At 43.7% G+C, this 17,781-nt stretch overlaps 1 protein-coding gene across 4 annotated transcripts in view; it reads left to right on the top strand.

The window, feature by feature from the left end:
• Positions 1-4,422: 4,422 nt before the first annotated feature.
• Positions 4,423-17,781, top strand: part of LOC135506106 (AT-rich interactive domain-containing protein 1B-like) — a 92,217-nt gene continuing 78,858 nt past the window's right edge. For 3 of the 4 annotated variants that reach the window (XM_064925540.1, XM_064925543.1, XM_064925542.1), the window contains exons 1-3: positions 4,423-6,010; positions 10,981-11,184; positions 15,914-16,063. In XM_064925540.1, the coding sequence (XP_064781612.1) occupies positions 4,727-6,010; positions 10,981-11,184; positions 15,914-16,063 (1,638 nt within the window). In that variant the 5' untranslated portion in view covers positions 4,423-4,726. The remainder of the gene's footprint in view (positions 6,011-10,980; positions 11,185-15,913; positions 16,064-17,781) is intronic. The other variant, XM_064925541.1, reaches the window with a different exon arrangement.

The raw sequence follows: 17,781 nt of genomic DNA on the forward strand, positions 1-17,781 counted from the left end.
TACCAACAAACACATTCTTGCTTTCAGCAACAGTGAGCCGTACTGTACCCCCACTGAGTGTCTATAGCATATTCCTGTCAGAGCTCTTAGGGAGAGAAGTGTGTATAAGTCGGTTGCATCCCAAATGGAACCATATTCCCTTTGCACTACTACAGGCCCATAAGGCTCTGGTCAAAAGTAGTGCACCATATTGGGAACGGAGTGCCATTTGGGTTGCAGCCGCTGTTAAACCCTGGCTCTGATTTACGGTTCACGCTAGGAGTGGTGAACAGACGGGGGACGTCGCCTCGTCAAGAGGTTGTTTTCCTTGACAGGCATCCACAAACAACCATTAAACATGTGTACACATCTGTGGAACTGCGAGACACACGAAATCCATCTGGCAGTACAGCAACAACCTGTCGTTTAATAAATCATTCATCTAAGGCAGGCGGGGAGAAAGGGCACACATGCATCCCAAATGGCTCCCTATTTCCTTTATATTGCACAACTTTTGACCAGAGCCCTATGTGCCCTTGTCAGAAGTAGAGTGGACTATAAAGGGAATAGGCTGCCATTTGAGATGTATAGCCATATTTTACTGTGTGCCAGAACAATTTAGCCCAGGTCTCGACACACCTAAATGATTCATTTGGATCCTTAATGGATTTAAAGATCCGAGTTTGGTTCAGACATGCAGGCTGGGATTTGTGTGTGTGAGGGGTTGGTGTGGTGGATCATAGGAATTGATATAGGATATCACGTATGACTGACTCTCTGGCTGGCTCTCTTTGTCTTGTGTGAGAACCTTTCATGTAACCCTGGAGAGATTCTCCATTGAGCTTGCTTTTTAAGTCCAGGACCAAACTTAATCTCTGTCTGAGAAACTGCCGGTAAATTACCTTAGATTAATAATGCTATTACACACCACAACCTTATTTCAAACCTGCACCTACAGCAATCAAATGAAGATGAATAGAATATTAAATCTGCTGGCATCAGTATTGTAACCATAACATGCCCTACTTCTGGGTGCTTTCTCCGTTCTTGGCTTGTGTGTTTCAAAGTAAAGTAAATCATTCCTATTGTAGCTATTGGATTTGATTTTGCAGCAAAACATTTTACATTTTCACCATACTAATCTGACTGGGATGCATCTCACCTACCCCCTCTTACCCTGTGCTTGGTAAGCATAACAGGGAAGAGAAGAGAGAGACATGTTTTCTGACTTAACTTGAGGGTCACATTTATGGAAATTATGCTACATGGTCAGCTTGGTCATTTTAATTAAAGAGATTGGGATTGATTCAGCCATGAATGATGTCACCCAGTGTGTAACGCTGATTGCTAGGCAACCCCTTGTTAGTTCAGTAAGGCAGCTGCCAGTAAGAAAATACATGTTATTACCAAAGTAATGAATTACTAATGATGCAAGTAATTCCCTGATTATCTTTCCTCCCCTCTGTTGTGGGCTGCATTTCAAGTAGTGTAAGTACTCGAATTAAGAATAGACATTCAATTGCTCTCTCTATGTTTGAATATTCTTGAATTAGTGTTATTATAAGATACATCTTTTGTGTGCAAACCTTCCAAAAAAGTATATCAGCTATATTTGCACAACTGTACCATATGTATAACTATGCTCCAATCATGCAATCCCATTAGCTTGGAAATCAGTCTCTGTGTCCGTACCTCAGTTCTCTGACATTGTCAAAATGTATTTGAAAATTTTTGAACATGGCCTGAGCAGCTATGTCTAAATGCAAATGAAGGTCCAGTGGGGTATAATTGCGTCCGTGTGATGATTACAACGGGAAACTAATGATTTACCTCTGCCAAGGTCAGGGGAGGTTTAATAAGGAGAAACACAATCAGTGTCACTCGTCTCACAGCCTTATGAGCCCTGTTCAAAAGTCGTCCACTGTATACAGTGTAACGTTCCATTTGAGACCACTGCCTGCCTGGGTCCCTGTCACACAGATGGTTTAAGTGGGGTGATAAAAGGTGTCTAGATGGTGGAGAAGTAGCTGCTGGGTCAAGGGTCGATGTGGGGTCAAGATTAAAGCAATGATGTCCACAGACTGTAGTCGACAAAGGGTGAAGATTATAATTTGTCAATGGGTTAAGTCTATTCCGTATGTAGGGTACTTATTTTGACCATGGCCCATAGAGCTCTGTTCAAAGGAAGGGCACTATATAGGGAATTGGGTGCCTTTTGGGATGTGAACATGGTGTAATTAGTTTGTTACATGGTTAGTGCTGACTGCTGAGTAAGCAACACCCCTGTTTCCGTTCTGTGTGCTCTCACCTGACATGGTATATTCTGGAATCAACTAATTGTGTGAAAAGTACCTTTTAATTGCAACAATTTCTCTTTCCACTATCAAAAGTACTGATTAGTTTGCTGATGTCTGTTTGTAGCAATTGTATAATGAGCCATTCTCTAATATACACAAACAATTGTGGCGCAAAAACAATCAGTCTTTTTTTTTACCCCCTTTTCGTGGTGTTCAATTGTTAGTAATTACTATCTTGTCTCATCGCTACAACTCCCGTACGAGCTCAGGAGAGACGAAGGTCGAAAGCCATGCGTCCTCTGAAACACAACCCAACCAAGCCGCACTGCTTCTTAACACAGCGCGCATCCAACACGGAAGCCAGCCGCACCAATGTGTTGGAGGAAACACCATACACCTGGCGACCTTGGTTAGCGCTCACTGCGCCCGGCCCGCCACAGGAGTCGCTGGTGCTCGATGAGACAAGGATATCCCTACCGGCCAAACCCTCCCTAACCTGGAGGACGCTAGGCCAATTGTGCGTCGCCCGACGAACCTCTCGGTCGCGGCCGGCTGGTGCAGTGGTCTAGGGCACTGCGCCACCCGGGAGGCCCCACAATGTCTGTTTTTTATTGGTGGAATTATCCAGGGCACATTGCCACACAGACTTGCAAAACACTGTGAAGTACACTTGACATTGACGTGTACTCCATGTGTATGTAGATGTGATTGCAAAACCCTTGAAAATCTCCTTCTCACAGGCCAACACACTGGCCTGTACAGAGAATGCATGCTTCAGACACAGCCATAATTTACGTTATGATCTGGCATTGTTATTGGAATGCCGGTCACAGACATCCTACACATCACCATTTTATATCTAATGCTATGCTGTCTGTACACTCATAGCTTCTCCAATGCATTGCGATTGGAGAAAAGTCATTGTGATTCCTTCTTATATACCTCCATCCACAAGGTCTTTGGAATCAACCTTGCTACCAGCTGCTTCAGAAGAGGCCTTTGGTTGCTTACCTTTATCCAATAAATAAAATGATGCACAAACTTGGATAGCAAATACAGTATAGCACTTTCTTTATTCTACTGTCATCGAAGACTATGCAATGGCTAACTGGAACAGGTCAGTCTTCAAGACACATTTGGGAATACAGTCACTTTCATACACTGCATATTGGGTCACTTGAAGCCATCCTACTAGTAAACAAATCAATTGTCATATTGTTATTTACTCAACCCTGAAATTGAAAGCATGTTGGTTTGACAAGTGTCAGTATAACAAGGTGTGCTGATTGCAAACGCGTCCCAAATTGCTCTCTATATAGTCCACTACTTTTGACCAGAACTCTATGGGTAGTGCACTATGAAGGTAATAGGCTTGCAAATGCTGTGTTGGAGCAGTATTTTCCCTTCCCTGTAAAAAAAAAAAAAAAAAAAAGTCTGTGGTGTCAGTGTGTTCCTGTGGAGCTGTACTGTGCTGCTTTCTGTGGGTTTTCAGTGACCCACTTTCCCTGCTTCACTTGACTGGGCTGCTGCTGCCATTTCTGTGGGAGGTCTCAGACGATTTCCCCCTTGAACAGGTCTCTCAAGTGAGTCGATCCCTCAACATCACACAGACTAACATATTCAGGAAGAGTAGCAGCTAATGGGGATCTTAATCAAATAAAAACATATTTGCTCATGTATATTCACTCTCATTTAGGCCTACGTAGAAACACACAGACATTCTCATATGGCCTGTTTATCTTTTTCTTTCAATTCTTGTTACTTTAATAATAACAGAATAGCATAGAGAAGAATGAGTACATGTACAGTATACAGTCAACAATTTCCACACATATGATGGGTGAATGGGGGGAATTCATAGGTGAATGAATTCAATCAGACAAGTAGATTAGGCATATTAAAGAAAGCAGGGAAAACAATAGCACCATTCATCGCAAAAGTAGACGCTCGAACACTATTTCCAATTTAGGCATACAAATGTTCCCTTTCAGCATGGTTTGATATGAACATGCAAATATTTTTTGTTGTTGTGTGTGATAAAAAGTGATATGTACATATTAGAGCTCAGGTGCCACTACTCAGAATAATCTCGCCCCGCCCAGACCAGGAAATCGTCAGCCATTCAGCCCTCTAGATCGCTGAGGTATAAACTATCGATTCTCACCGCTCGCTGTTGCCATGCTGGGCTAAATGTTCTTTGGAGAGAAAAGGCATTTGCCTGTATACGGGTTAAACATGGAAGTAAAAAAGTTTCATGCCCGTCTTTATCAAAACTTTCAACATAAGCTCGCTCTAATATAGATGGTATTTATGCTCATATTCGACACTTTGCGCTCTTTTTCATTTCCCGCTAACGTTAGCTTGCTTGCATCTTTTCGTGTTCTGCTTTTCTTCTACATGTTTAGCTTGCTAGCTCGACTGGATTTTCTGCCTGAGATGTGGACTTGATCATGGCCGCACAAGTGGCAACAGCCCCAACATCAACTGGTAAGAAAAGGTCGAGTTTAACTAGCAGCGTGAGTCAAGATTTTAAATCTGCTAAATCTGGAGTAGTTGGCGGAGCTGTACTTGGGGTAGGAAACGGGACTATCGTTCATGCTATTAATGTAGAACGCAATCACCATGAATTGAACCCAAACAGAGCTCGAGTTTTTCCTGTAAACAACAATTCGAGTCAACGTGAGAAGGAAAGTGGAGATTCTAGATCGGAGTCTTTTTCGACTTCAAATTGTAGCATGAGTTCGGGAAGCATGGAGACGGGAACGCTTGTCAGTCATAAAGTGAAAAATGTTGGTGTCGGAGATCCTCCTCCATCGCACCACCACACACCTCCACAGCAACAGCAACAGCCATTCAATCAATTCATTCAGCACCAACAACGCCAAATTCACAACAGCCAGCAGTCGATACATGGAGAAAGTGGAAACCGCCAACATGGAGGAAAAGAGAATGTTGTTTTAGGGAATCAAGTGGAGCTCCATCAGCAGCAACAAATGCTAAATAAAAGTGAGGAGGAGGACCAACCGGGCAAAACGGAGGACCGTATTAACAGCAGGTACGACCATGCCAGTTTGGGAACAACTAATAACATCAACCCGTCCCAAAGTGTGAACAGTTCAGTTTTGGAGATAAATAATAGTTATTATGGAAAGGGAAGAGGAGGGCCTTGCTTTGATCAACATGGCGGACAACAAAGCCCAGGGTCTGGGATAATACATTCGGTACAACAGAACAATATGGATCAACTTCAACAAAACTCCCACGAAGGATACCAAAACAACCCGTACAATCCCTACCCGAACTACCGACCTGGCTACAGTAACAGTGGATATGGGATGATGAGTCCCTCTCGGCACGGGAACAACATGATGGGCCCAGTCAGCAACACTGCTGCTGCTAATCATAGCAGAGCTGCCATGGCTGCTGCCTCTTCTTCTGGTAGTGCGAATATTGGAGGGTTTCACAGATTTCCAGGGCAAAGTCAGCACCATCCGTCGGGGGCTACCCCGACTCTAAACCAGTTACTGACGTCCCCGAGCCCTATGATGCGGGGCTATGGCAGTGGCTATCAAGATTACACTAATCCTTCTGCTGAACAACAACAATCAAGCATGGGGCTGACTAAAGACTTGAGCTCCCAATACGGTTCAACAACTCATAGTTGGGGAGGACAAGAAAGAAATCACCCTGCCATGAGCCCTGGAAACAACGGACAAGGAAGCGGCAGATCACAGGTAAATTATGCATTCATATGTCACTTTTTTTCCTAATGTGCCGAACTATAACTACGCTTTCCAGGCGGCTTGGCTAGTTAATTTAGCTATGGACAGACACGTTAGCTACGCTAATGTATTAGCTAGCCAGCATCGCTAGGACAGCGTTTGTACATTGTACTGTTTTTAGATGAAATAAACATGCACGCGGAGAATACCCAAATGGTAATTTTCTGAATTCCGTGTCCTTGTGGGCAGATAACTAACTTAGTTAACTATTCTGTTATGGTTGATTTGAAGTTGGCATTTCAATTTATGTCCAAGGTGACTTCTGGTTGGGGATCCCAGACCTTTCATTTAGCTTGCTTGCTTGCTAGTCTCTTAAGTCTAGTTAAGTTAGTCTGTTCTCCAACATTTCAAACTTTAACTACAGTACTGTACCATGTAAACGTATGCATACCCATGCTGATAAATTTACTACAACATTTTCAATATAACTTGTGGACTTGCTTGACTTGCCTAATTAAATAAAGGTTAAATAAAATAAAAAACGTTAGTTTTCGCACCCCAGTCTATCGACCTTCCTTCTAGCTCGCACAGGATCTGTACAACTGCTGAGATATTGGAAGTATCCGTTTCATATCTTAAAACGCATATATACTTTTATTCAACAAATCAGAATTCTTACTAGCTAACACTAACATTCGTTTGTTGATATCCAGCTAGCTAGATATCATACACTCTAATTGTTATCTGCTATTGCTAGCTAGCTATAGCATAGCCTGCTAATGTTAGCCTTGTCACACCAATTTGAAGGCCTCGCGTTGGCCAAGTAGCTAGATGTGCTCCCCAGCACGTATTATGATCATTATTTCAATTAATTTAAACAGGGAAATTCCATTGAGACCAAGGCCTCTTTTACAAGGAAGCTCAGCACACGAGCATACAAATTCACAATATGTACAAGCAATTGAAGAAAATGGACATATGAAAAACAAACACATTACTCACTAATAAAAGTCATCAACCAGCCTTCTGAACTTCCCTAGTTGTGCCAAAACATCAAACTTTAGCGTTCTGGACATCAATCCACAAAAAAACTACCCACAGATCTACCTAACTCGGTACCTACGGTGGAAACTGAGAGTTAGGCATCCTTGTAATCAGGTCTGGTGACTTGTGTGCATGTCTGTCATTTAGCAATGAAGTAAGGTATGGCAGACATTTGCACAAGGGCTTTATAAACAAACAGATCTAGAATATTTGAGAGGGCCAACCTACTTTCCGATACAGAATGCAGTGACGTGTACTGAACCTATTGTTCCTAGTAAAGTGGTGGGCTATGATAAAATGTGTCCAGTGGTAGCTGCATTCATATAGACGATATCGCCATAGTCTAAAGCCAGAATGAACATCGACTAAATGATTGGGTTTCTGCTATTTAACTAAATGCTGCATGCCCTGTTCCTACAAAGAAGCCTGTTTTAGATATTAAGGCACTTACATTACGTATAAAACAGTACATCATAGAACATTATTACACCACTGCATATCTAAAATACTACATGTATAATACCACCATACAACTATATTACAATGTACTTGTGTGTAGATTGCATGTGCATGAACTTGTTTGCGTAGGCATACATCAGATACATTTGTAAGCTTTTTGGGAAATAACATGTACATACTTTTAGCTGCATTAAGTAGCAATTTCAGTTCAAGGTCTTTCTACAAAGCAAAAGGGCAGATTGTAGTTGAGAGAGAGCCTTGTCAACAGAAATCCCAACAGAATACACAACCGTATCAAATGCATACAATGGGAAGTTACAATTTCTTAGACAAACCAATATCGCTAGATGCCAAAGAACAGGCTGGTGCTAGTAGTGGTCCATGTTCCAGTGAAATGTGTTGCAATCAATTGTTTGACTGGGCGGTTAGTGGGCTGCTATGCATACTCTTCTGAAATGAGTTCATGAAACATCCACCGTGTAGGCTGACCGAAACTATTGTACAGAGGGCCTGGCAAGGGCTGGTGTCTATCTTGCACTTCCAAGAGCATTTTGGAAGCATGAACGTTTGAGCTAAATTTGACCACGACCTCCCAATTGACCTAATCTTGCATCTGATTGGTTCTTACCACCTGCCTATCAAGGACTGTGGGGGGGGGGGGGGGCGACTCAGGATTGTGTTCTGTTTCCATTGTGTAGTGGTATCTCTGACACTCGTGGCTTGACCTTTTTTATCTAGTGACGTGATCCTCTTTTTTGACATGGAGGCCATTATGTGGTCTGCCCTTCATTATGTGGTCTGCCTTCACACATGCAAATTAGCCATGTGCCCGATCCCACAATCAGCCAGCTAAATATCTCAGCTGGAAAACACACTCTCTCTCTTCAGGCCTGCACTGTGACAACCTACCAGGAAGTGCCTGGTTTGGAAGCATTGACATCTTTAGTCAATGTGAACATGTTGTGGACGGAACCCTCCATTAAACAGGCTTTCTGTCTGAAAATGTTTAACAGCCACTCTAGTCTCTACTGTAGCTTAATCCCCCCCCCCCCCCCCACACACAGTGTTTGAAGATGTGCAAACTGCTGCACTACACAAAATATGGACTTTTCAGAAGGAAGTTATTCTTGTATTCACTAGCTAATTCCTGCTGTTTCCAGCATGCTCTGAGATCCTGTTACTGACAAGGCTATAATAAACATTTCTGCTTTGAAAGTCTATCATCTTCACTGAGGTATTGTAATTGAGTCTTAAATTAGTCTTTTTAAAAGAGGACGTCCTTTTTTTCCCGCAACTCTCTCCCATTCTGGCTTTGAGCACATGGACTTTGGTGCATCAGAAACACTATGAAGGGAGTGATGCTGGCTTTGGTCTCTGACATTCTTGCCGTCAAAGCTCTAGTTTTATTACATTTTGACAAGTGGATATGTTTACGTTGTAGATGCAGTGTGTGGATATAGCCAGATGATGTGGTAAATGCGGTGGTTTGCATGTGATGTCCACAGGCAAACCATTCAAGTTTGGACGTCAGTGAGTCTGGACGTCCACTTCATTGTGGGTTGGAGAGGGTTCGTCCTGTGCTCTTTGGTTACCCGTAGTGTAGGGTTACAGACAATCATGAGATTGTGATTTAGGAACTAATCCCAGGCATATTTCTGACAGACTTGTAAGAATTGTGCTGGCCTAAAGTAGAGGGGTTTCTCTTCATAGTTTCTCCTCCCTCTCCAGAGGCAGGTTTGATGTCTCCTCCCCACCCTCGTGGTGTGAATTGAACACATGGCACTCCGACTCAGTATTTAATCTGTCCTGAATGGCACTCTATTTCATATACAGTGCTCTACTTTTGACCAGGACCCATATGTTTCTGGTCTAAAGTAGTGCACTATAAAGGGAATAGGGTGCCATTTGGGATGCAATCCTTTTATTTTGCTGATTTGTGGGTAGGATTTCCCCATCTGAATGGCCTCATTCACATTGACAGCAAGCCCTCGTTTGGTAGATTAGCCTACAGCATACAGAAGAAGTGTTTAGCTGGGATAAATTTACTGATTTTTGCTCACTGGACTCCTAATACAGGGAAAATACGAAAACAAGCTTAACCTATTTGTGTTTAAAAAAATCACAATTCTTTGCTCTGCAGCTATTTTCTCCAGTCTTTCATTTGTGGGGTGAGACTTTCTCAAAATAATGGACCTACAACACCATGTGTGGTGTTTACAAACGGATTGAAACCAGTTACAGGTCATAAAATGGAGTAAGAACAACACAAAATTGAATGTTTACTGCTGGTACCCGAAAAGCATTCTTGTGTAGACAAAGTGTTGTGTATGTATTTAGTTCAGAAAGTGTAGTGTTTAGGATTTAAGTAGCCTTTTCTCTATCTGATGATCTAGTCGGTCTTTTTTGTAGTGAGGTTTTATTTTAAGACTGTTAAGTCATTTGAGTTTACCAAATGGATTCTGGCAAGTGTAAAATAAAAATATTGCTTTGTTTCTGTCTTTGAAAAAAGTTGATTTATTCAAATTAGGCGTACTGCCAGGTGTACAATACTTCTACAAAGGATTGTTGGTACAACATCCTCCAACTTGCTTTCATTGCTCATAATCCCATCTGAGCTACAGCGAAAACATTTGAATCGTTTTTATTCTGGATAACCTACCCTTAACTGTCATTTAGTAAGTCTGTGTTAAAATCGCAGGGTGCCCAGGCATGACTGCTAACACCCAGACTGTTCGTTTAAAGTGGCCCCTTGGGCTTTCTCGATTGCTCACATTTTCTTTAAGTGCTTCTACAATTGGCCTGAATTTAGCAGTGACATGAGAAGATTAGTTTGAATTGCTCTCACTCTTTTTTGGCACAGCCTGCCGAGCCTCTCGAATAACCTGACTCCTAAAGCACTTGACGGCACATTATCCTGGATATCGTTGCCTACCCCTAGACCTGACTATGAACCCCAGGCTATTTTAATAGGACTCCGATGGAGTGATGGAGAAATCTGATGTATTGAAACATTTAAAAACTACTTTTGTCATTTGCAAGGCATGGTGAATAGGCCTACTTCAATCCTGGCCAGCTGTCATATACTGGAAGTTGAGTAGTGATGGTCAGAATTGGACCATGTTGCTATCATTTTCTTACTAGTTTTTGCTCTAGTCTAGGCTAGACTCTAGATATATTTTTATACCTTTTTATTTAACTAGGCAAGTCAGTTAAGAAGAAATTCTTATTTACAATGATGGCCTCGGAACAGTGGGTTAACTGCCTTGTTCAGTGGCAGAACGACAGACTTTTACCTTGTCAGCTCGTGGATTTGATCTTGCAACCTTTCGGTTACTAGTTCAATGCTCTAACCACTCGGCTACCTGCTGCGAATGAGAAGGAAGGGGCCTTTGACCTTGCAAGCTGTTGGTTGTATTATACAATGTCTAAAGCATAGTAAGCCCAATCTTATGCTAACTTCTCCCATCTCTCTCTGTTAGGTGCCACCAATAGACGCCATGGCGATGAAGCGCTCTCAGCTGTACGGCATGGGCAACAACCCTTACTCACAGCAACAGCAGGGCGGGGGCGGCTCCTACCCTGGCCAACCATATGGATCACCTTCTCCTCACCGCTACCCAATGGGAATGCCTGGGAGGGGTCAGATGGGCATGAGTGGAATGCAGTATCCTCAACAGCAGCAGGTATGTTCTCCATTTAGGCTAGTCAACCACTGCCTAAATGTCTGCCATTGCAATGTAGGCTACTTCTCTACAGACTACTGTCACTATTCAGGAGTTAGCACATGACGTATTCGCTTTTACAATGAACCGCATTGGGATGCCCTTTCACCAGTTACACCAGTGACTGGAAGGCAGAGGGCTCTTCAGAGCTGTGTGGGTTTTGAATGACAATCACCTTGCAGGTTAAAAAAAGCTTTGGCCTGTTGTCCCATCACGCAGAAGGCATGGGTCTGTCCATGTGCTTGCCTGTCCGCGGTTGCATCCCGGAGGGCACCCTGTTCCTAATGGACCGGGGTGAAAGTAGTGCACTATATAGGGAATAGGTTGTCACACAACCCCTGTGTGGGTGGCAGGGCTCTGACTGAGTGTAGGGATCTGTTGACATGCAGCATGGCTGGCAGAGCAGTGTGGGCCAGGCTGGGCTGAGTCAGTCTATTCTGGTTAGTCAGACGGCACTGCTGCTATATTTAGCCCCCGGACAGAATGTTGGACTTGGCTCTTAACGCTCCTCCAGAGACGGCCTGGCAGTGGCCCTCACATGGGACCAGGCTGCTGACGTAGCGTGATGTATGATGGTCCTAAATAAGGACTAAAGTCTGCCTCACCAGTAGTATTTGTGTAATGTTCTCGCTCTCTCTTAATTATTTATATATATATTACACACACACACTGTTTGTTTTGCTGATTAAAGTAAATTCCCTGGGCTTTGCTGCTGTTCTGTTTCACAGTTGGTCCTCTTTCATTCCAGCCATTATCCTTCCAGTGACAGGTGCTGAAAAAAAGTATGGAAACCCTTGTTGATATGAATAGACAGCAGCTTTCTATGCCTCCACGACACACACACACACGAGGAATGGTTCTGCAGTTGTGATCTTGTCATATACCAATGCCATATTGATACTGCCTTTGTGACACTGGATACGTATCTGTTAAATCACCTAAATGTAAATATTCACAACACCAGCTTTGAAAATAGCAGAAATTGCGTTGCCCAAAGAAAAACGTCATCTCGACGATGGCAGAAAACCACTATCACAACATTGCATCATTACATCATTAGAAATCAGCAGCATTTTCCAGTTTGACCCTAGGGCTCCGTGTTAGTGTCAGCTCTGCTTGCTTTTCTGTCTCGGAGAGAGACGGAGCATATAATGACTTTTATCAGCGCCGGGCCCCAGATGGCCCCTTCTCCATTACCTCATGGATCCCACCTGAAATTGGATGCTTCAACTATTCAGATACCACCGGGGCCCCGCTTTGCTATTTTATATTGTGTTCCCGAGGGTGGGGGGAGTGGCCGGCCAGCACGGAGAGAAGAGTTGCAGCAGAGAAGACATGCCCGTATTCGAGATGTCATTCAGAGATCAACCTTAATATGTCATGATAATTAAGAATGGATTTTCCTCAGTCTACTATACAGGTTGGCTTCCCTTCTTGCTATGTCTTCCCTTGCATCCTGCTGTCGTTGGTCTGTTGTCAACTGTCCTAAATGGCACCCTATTCCCTCTATGGTGCACTACTATTAATCAGGGCTCTGTAATATTCCCCTAGTGTCATCAGTCCCTGATTCAAAACTGTATTATCTTATGCTTCACTGAGTCGTGGCTGAACGACGACACTATCAATATACAGCTGGCTGGTTATACACTGTACCGGCAGGATAGAACAGCTGCGTCTGGTAAGACAAGGGGTGGCGGGCTATGCATTTTTGTAAATAACAGCTGGTGCATGATATCTAAGGAAGTCTCGAGCTATTGCTTGCCCGAGGTAGGGTATCTCATGATAAGCTGTAGACCACGCTATCTACCTAGAGAGTTTTCATCTGTATTTTTCGTAGCTGTTTAGAGGCTGGCACTAAGACCACATTGAATGAGCTGTATTCTGCCAAAAGCAAACAAAGAAAACGCTCAACCAGAGGCGGCACTCCTAGTAGTCGGGGATTTTAATGCAGGGAAACTTAAATCCGTTTCACCAAATTTCTATAAATGTGCGAGGGGGGGGGGGCCTCTGGACCACCTTTTCTCCACACACGGACGCATACAAAGCTCTCCCTCCATTTGGCAAGTCTGACCATAATTCTATCCTCCTGCTTACATGCAAAAATGAAAGCAGGAAGCACCAGTGACTAGATCAATAAAAAAGTGGTCAGATGAAGCAGATGCTAAGCTACAGGACTGTTTTGCTAGCACAGACTGGAACATGTTCTGGGATTCTTCCGATGGCATTGAGTACACCACATCAGTCATTAGCTTCATCAATAAGTGCATCGACGATGTCGTCCCCACAGTGACCGTACGTACATACTAGAGGTCGACCGATTTAATTAGGGCCGATTTCAAGTTTTCATAACAATCGGAAATCGGTATTTTTGGCGCCAATTTGCCAATTTTTTATTTATATTTATTTATTTAACTAGGCAAGTCAGTTAAGAACACATTCTTATTTTCAATGACGCCGTAGGAACATTGGGTTAACTGCCTTGTTCAGGGGCAGAACGACAGATTTTCACCTTGTCTGCTCGGGGGATCCAATCTTGCACCTTAGTTAACTAGTCCCACGCAATAACGACTTGCCTCTCTCATTGCACTCCACAAGGAGACTGACTGCCTGTTACGCGAATGCAGTAAGCCAAGGTAAGTTGCTAGCTAGCATTAAACTTATCTTATAAAAAAACAATCAATCATAATCACTAGTTAACTACACATGGTTGATATTACTAGATATTATCTAGCGTGTCCTGCGTTGCATATAATCTGACTGAGCAAACAAGCATACAAGTATCTGACTAAGCTGTGGTAGGCAGAAGCAGGTGCGTAAACATTCATTCAAGCAGCACTTTTGTGGGGTTTTCCAGCAGCTCTTCGTTGTGCGTCAAGCATTGCGCTGTTTATGACTTCAAGCCTATCAACTCCAGAGATGAGGCTCGTGTAACCGAAGTGAAATGGCTAGCTAGTTAACACGCGCTAATTGTCGTTGTGTTGCTGGTTCGAGCCCAGGGAGGAGCGAGGAGAGGGACAGAAGCTATACTGTTACACTGGCAATACTAAAGTGCCTATAATAACATCCAAAAGTCAAAGGTTAATGAAATACAAATGGTATAGAGGGAAATAGAATATTGAAGACTCATGTTAAAAGGAACCACCAGCTTTCATATGTTCTCATGTTCTGAGCAAGGAACTTAAACGTTAGCTTTTTTACAAGACACATATTGTACTTTTACTTTCTTCTCCAATTGAACATATTTCATTATTTTACTTGAGGCTAAATTGATTTTATTGACGTATTATATTAAGTTAAGTGTTCATTCAGTATTGCTGTAATTGTCATTATTACAAATACATTAAAAAATGTGGCTCTTTTTTGGCCCTCCAATAATCTGCATCGATGTTGAAAAATCCTAATCGGTCGACCTCCAATCCAAAGCCTTTCCATTTGTGGGGTAGTGAAGGAGAGCACACTCTCACCACCGCTGCTGCTGGTGCGTCCTTCAGATGCTCTTGGCCTGGCCTGGAAATGGGCTCAGAGGAGAGGGGCTGGGAGGCAAGAAGAGAGAGAGGAGAGGCAGGGAGCTAGGGGAGGTTTAGTTAGACTCCCAGACATCAGTGTCTCAGTTCCAGAGTCATGAGCTCATGTGTGGAAAAACAGCCTTGACGCCCCTCAGGCTTAAGGAGCTGACGGCTTGTTGGGTGATGAGCATTGCACACAGCTATTGGATTGTAAAACTGCTCAGCGCTGCACTCCCATATGGTCCTCCATGTTTCTGCCTTTGTGTCCCAAATGGCACCCTATTCCCCATGTAGTGCCCTACTTTAGGTATAGGCTACCATTTTGAGCTGCAGACAGAAATAACCCAGCCATTTTCATAGATTGGTCTTTGGTTTCATAGATATCTGATGTTTCATAGAATGACCAGGCTAGTGTTCTTGTGTTTGGCTATTGCATCATTGAGGGGGAGGACCCTTCGCCAACAGGGGAATGCTGAACTCTGCCTCTGTTTCAGAAACCTTATGATTGATCGTGTTTACATATTTCTCGATGGTGTACTCTAGAATAGATATCTGTCTGTTCTATACACTGCTGGTTTTGTGTATTTTGTTCTAGACTTAGAAACACGGCTAGTAAGTGACTCCAGGTGAGGCATAGAGAGGGATGAGCCAATAACAGCTGTTCCCCAAAACGCCTTACGTAAGACTGTTACAAGCAGCTTGAGATGAATGGAGGAGGAGGAGAGTAGCTGGGGTTGTGTCCCAAATGGCACACTGGGCTCTGGTCAAAAATGGTGCACTATATAGGGAATAGGGTACCCTTTGGGCCACGGCGGCTGTGTGTATTATTGATGTCAACACAATGTTAATGTATTGAGGCTGGAGAGGTGAGAAACCCTCCAGGGTCCTGTTCATCACTTCTCACTGCCGTTAGTCAACCTTAGTACAGAGCATGGTAAACAACCCAGCAGGCAGTGAGACTGAGTGGAAATGTCTTAGGCTAAACAGCACCACATTGATTGGGAGTTTAATCAAATTCACTTCTGTATATGAATTGGGATCTTTTAATGGTATGCTGATGATGTCTTGGTGAACTAAAGGCCATTGGTCTATCCTTTACGTCTTGCAGAGGTGTGGGCATTGACAATGAGCTTTTAGAGAGTATTGATCCTATCATATCTGATGTCTCCTTTATTGTCTCTCAGCAGATGGCAGCTCAGTATAGGCAGCAGCAGGGGGGCATGAGTGGGTACTGCCAGCCACAAGGCCAGCCCCCGTACTCCAGCCCTCCCCAGCAGCAGCCTGCAGCCCCCACACAGCCCCCCTACATGCAGGCACGTCCACTGCCACAGCAGGTAAGACTACAACCCCTACAATGCCATGCGTATATTGACGTTGACTAGCCAATTGACAGGACTTCAGTTAGACTTCTGACCTTTCTGAACCACGCACCCATCGGCTAGTTCATGTTCATGAGTGTAATCAAAGCAGTGTTTACCCCATAAGCGCGCGCACACACACACACACACACACACACACGTTGATTTCATTGTGGAGAGACCGGTTTACTGGGATTATAGCCAGAACAGAGGCCAACCAGGTCCATCTTCATTTAAAAAACTTAATGAGCAATACATTAAAAACCAATTCTGTGCTGTAGTGTTCCCCAGAGATTAGAGTGGGCCGTTATCTGTTCCATCTGCACTCCCCGTCCTCTCTCTCTCAGCCTGCGTCCCAAATGGCATCCTATTCCCACTACCTTTGACAAGGACAGTCTCTCTGGCTGTTTGAGTCAGCCATTTTGGCTGCTCGTATTTGTAGGCTTGAGGCAGCGAGTCAGCTGCAGTCAATTTTTTATTCAGCGAGCAGAGAGTTACCTGCAGGGGGGTCCTTGGATGAAGGGAAAACCCTGACCCTCTGAGTAATACCTGTGGTTCCTCTGGTGAAAGGAGTGGTTCTGAGAGAGAAGGAATACTCAACACAAGAAGAGAGAGGTTAACAGTGGTGCTGCCTGGCTGGAACAATGACAAATTGACTGAGTAAAATTCAGTTTCCAGTTGGGGTGGGAATTACCAGGTACACCAAGTTAATGATAGTTTCACAATACTTAGGTGCCGATACGATATGCATTGCGATTCTATATGTTTTGAGATTCGATACTGATTTTTATTGCATTTCGATGTTTCAAACATATTGCCCACCATATGTCTGCTGCAGAGGGACGAGAGCCATGGGACATGATCAGTCATGGAAATAGTGCTGAAAACTACGTTTCTGTTTATCCCCACACACTAACTGTAGTTTAAAAAAAAATATCTTCGATGACAAGACTGATAGGGGGAAAAAAAACATGTTCAAATTCTGCCTCTGCCACGTGTCCACTCCCACTGTTTTTGACAGGGAGGATAGGGGAAATAAAGGGGTGAATTTAGACTGATACCCTTGTGCTTGCTACAGCTCCTGCTAGCACCAAAGACCCAAGATGGCTGCCACTGTGCTTGTTAGACCAGTGTTTCCTGTGAAACTGGGTGTTGTAATGATGAAACACAGCTGCCAACTACACAGAGCGTGAACTCTGTCGGGGGCCACTGAACAAGACAAGGCGTCGCTTCTATGTTCACCCCCTTTAGGGATGCAAACAGTGTTCCACCTGACCCAAACCACAATTGGAGAGACTTAGAGCGTGGCAGTCTACTGATCTCTGTGTTGACCCTGCTACTCCGTGTCTCTCCTCTGTCCCAGCGGCCTTCGTAAGCTTTGTGTGTGTCGTCTTGGCGCGACAATGAGCCAGCGTACACCACGGGAAACGTGCATGTGTTTGATACAGTGAAGCCTGGAGGAAGGAAAGACGATATCGAAGCTCCCCTCCTGGACATGGGTTTTCATTTATTCAGTGCGTCCCAAATGACACCCTAGTCCCTATACAGAGCAGGGTCTAGTCAGAAGTAGTGCACTATGTAGGGCAGGGAATTTTTTCTTTAGTGGATGGTCGGGGGCCGGAACATAATACAAATCATTTGTAGACTGCAGATTGACCTCAAGAAGTTCAAACCGATATAATATTTGACTCAAA

This window comes from Oncorhynchus masou, chromosome 19 (assembly GCF_036934945.1).
Source record: "Oncorhynchus masou masou isolate Uvic2021 chromosome 19, UVic_Omas_1.1, whole genome shotgun sequence".
Taxonomy (NCBI): domain Eukaryota; kingdom Metazoa; phylum Chordata; class Actinopteri; order Salmoniformes; family Salmonidae; genus Oncorhynchus; species Oncorhynchus masou.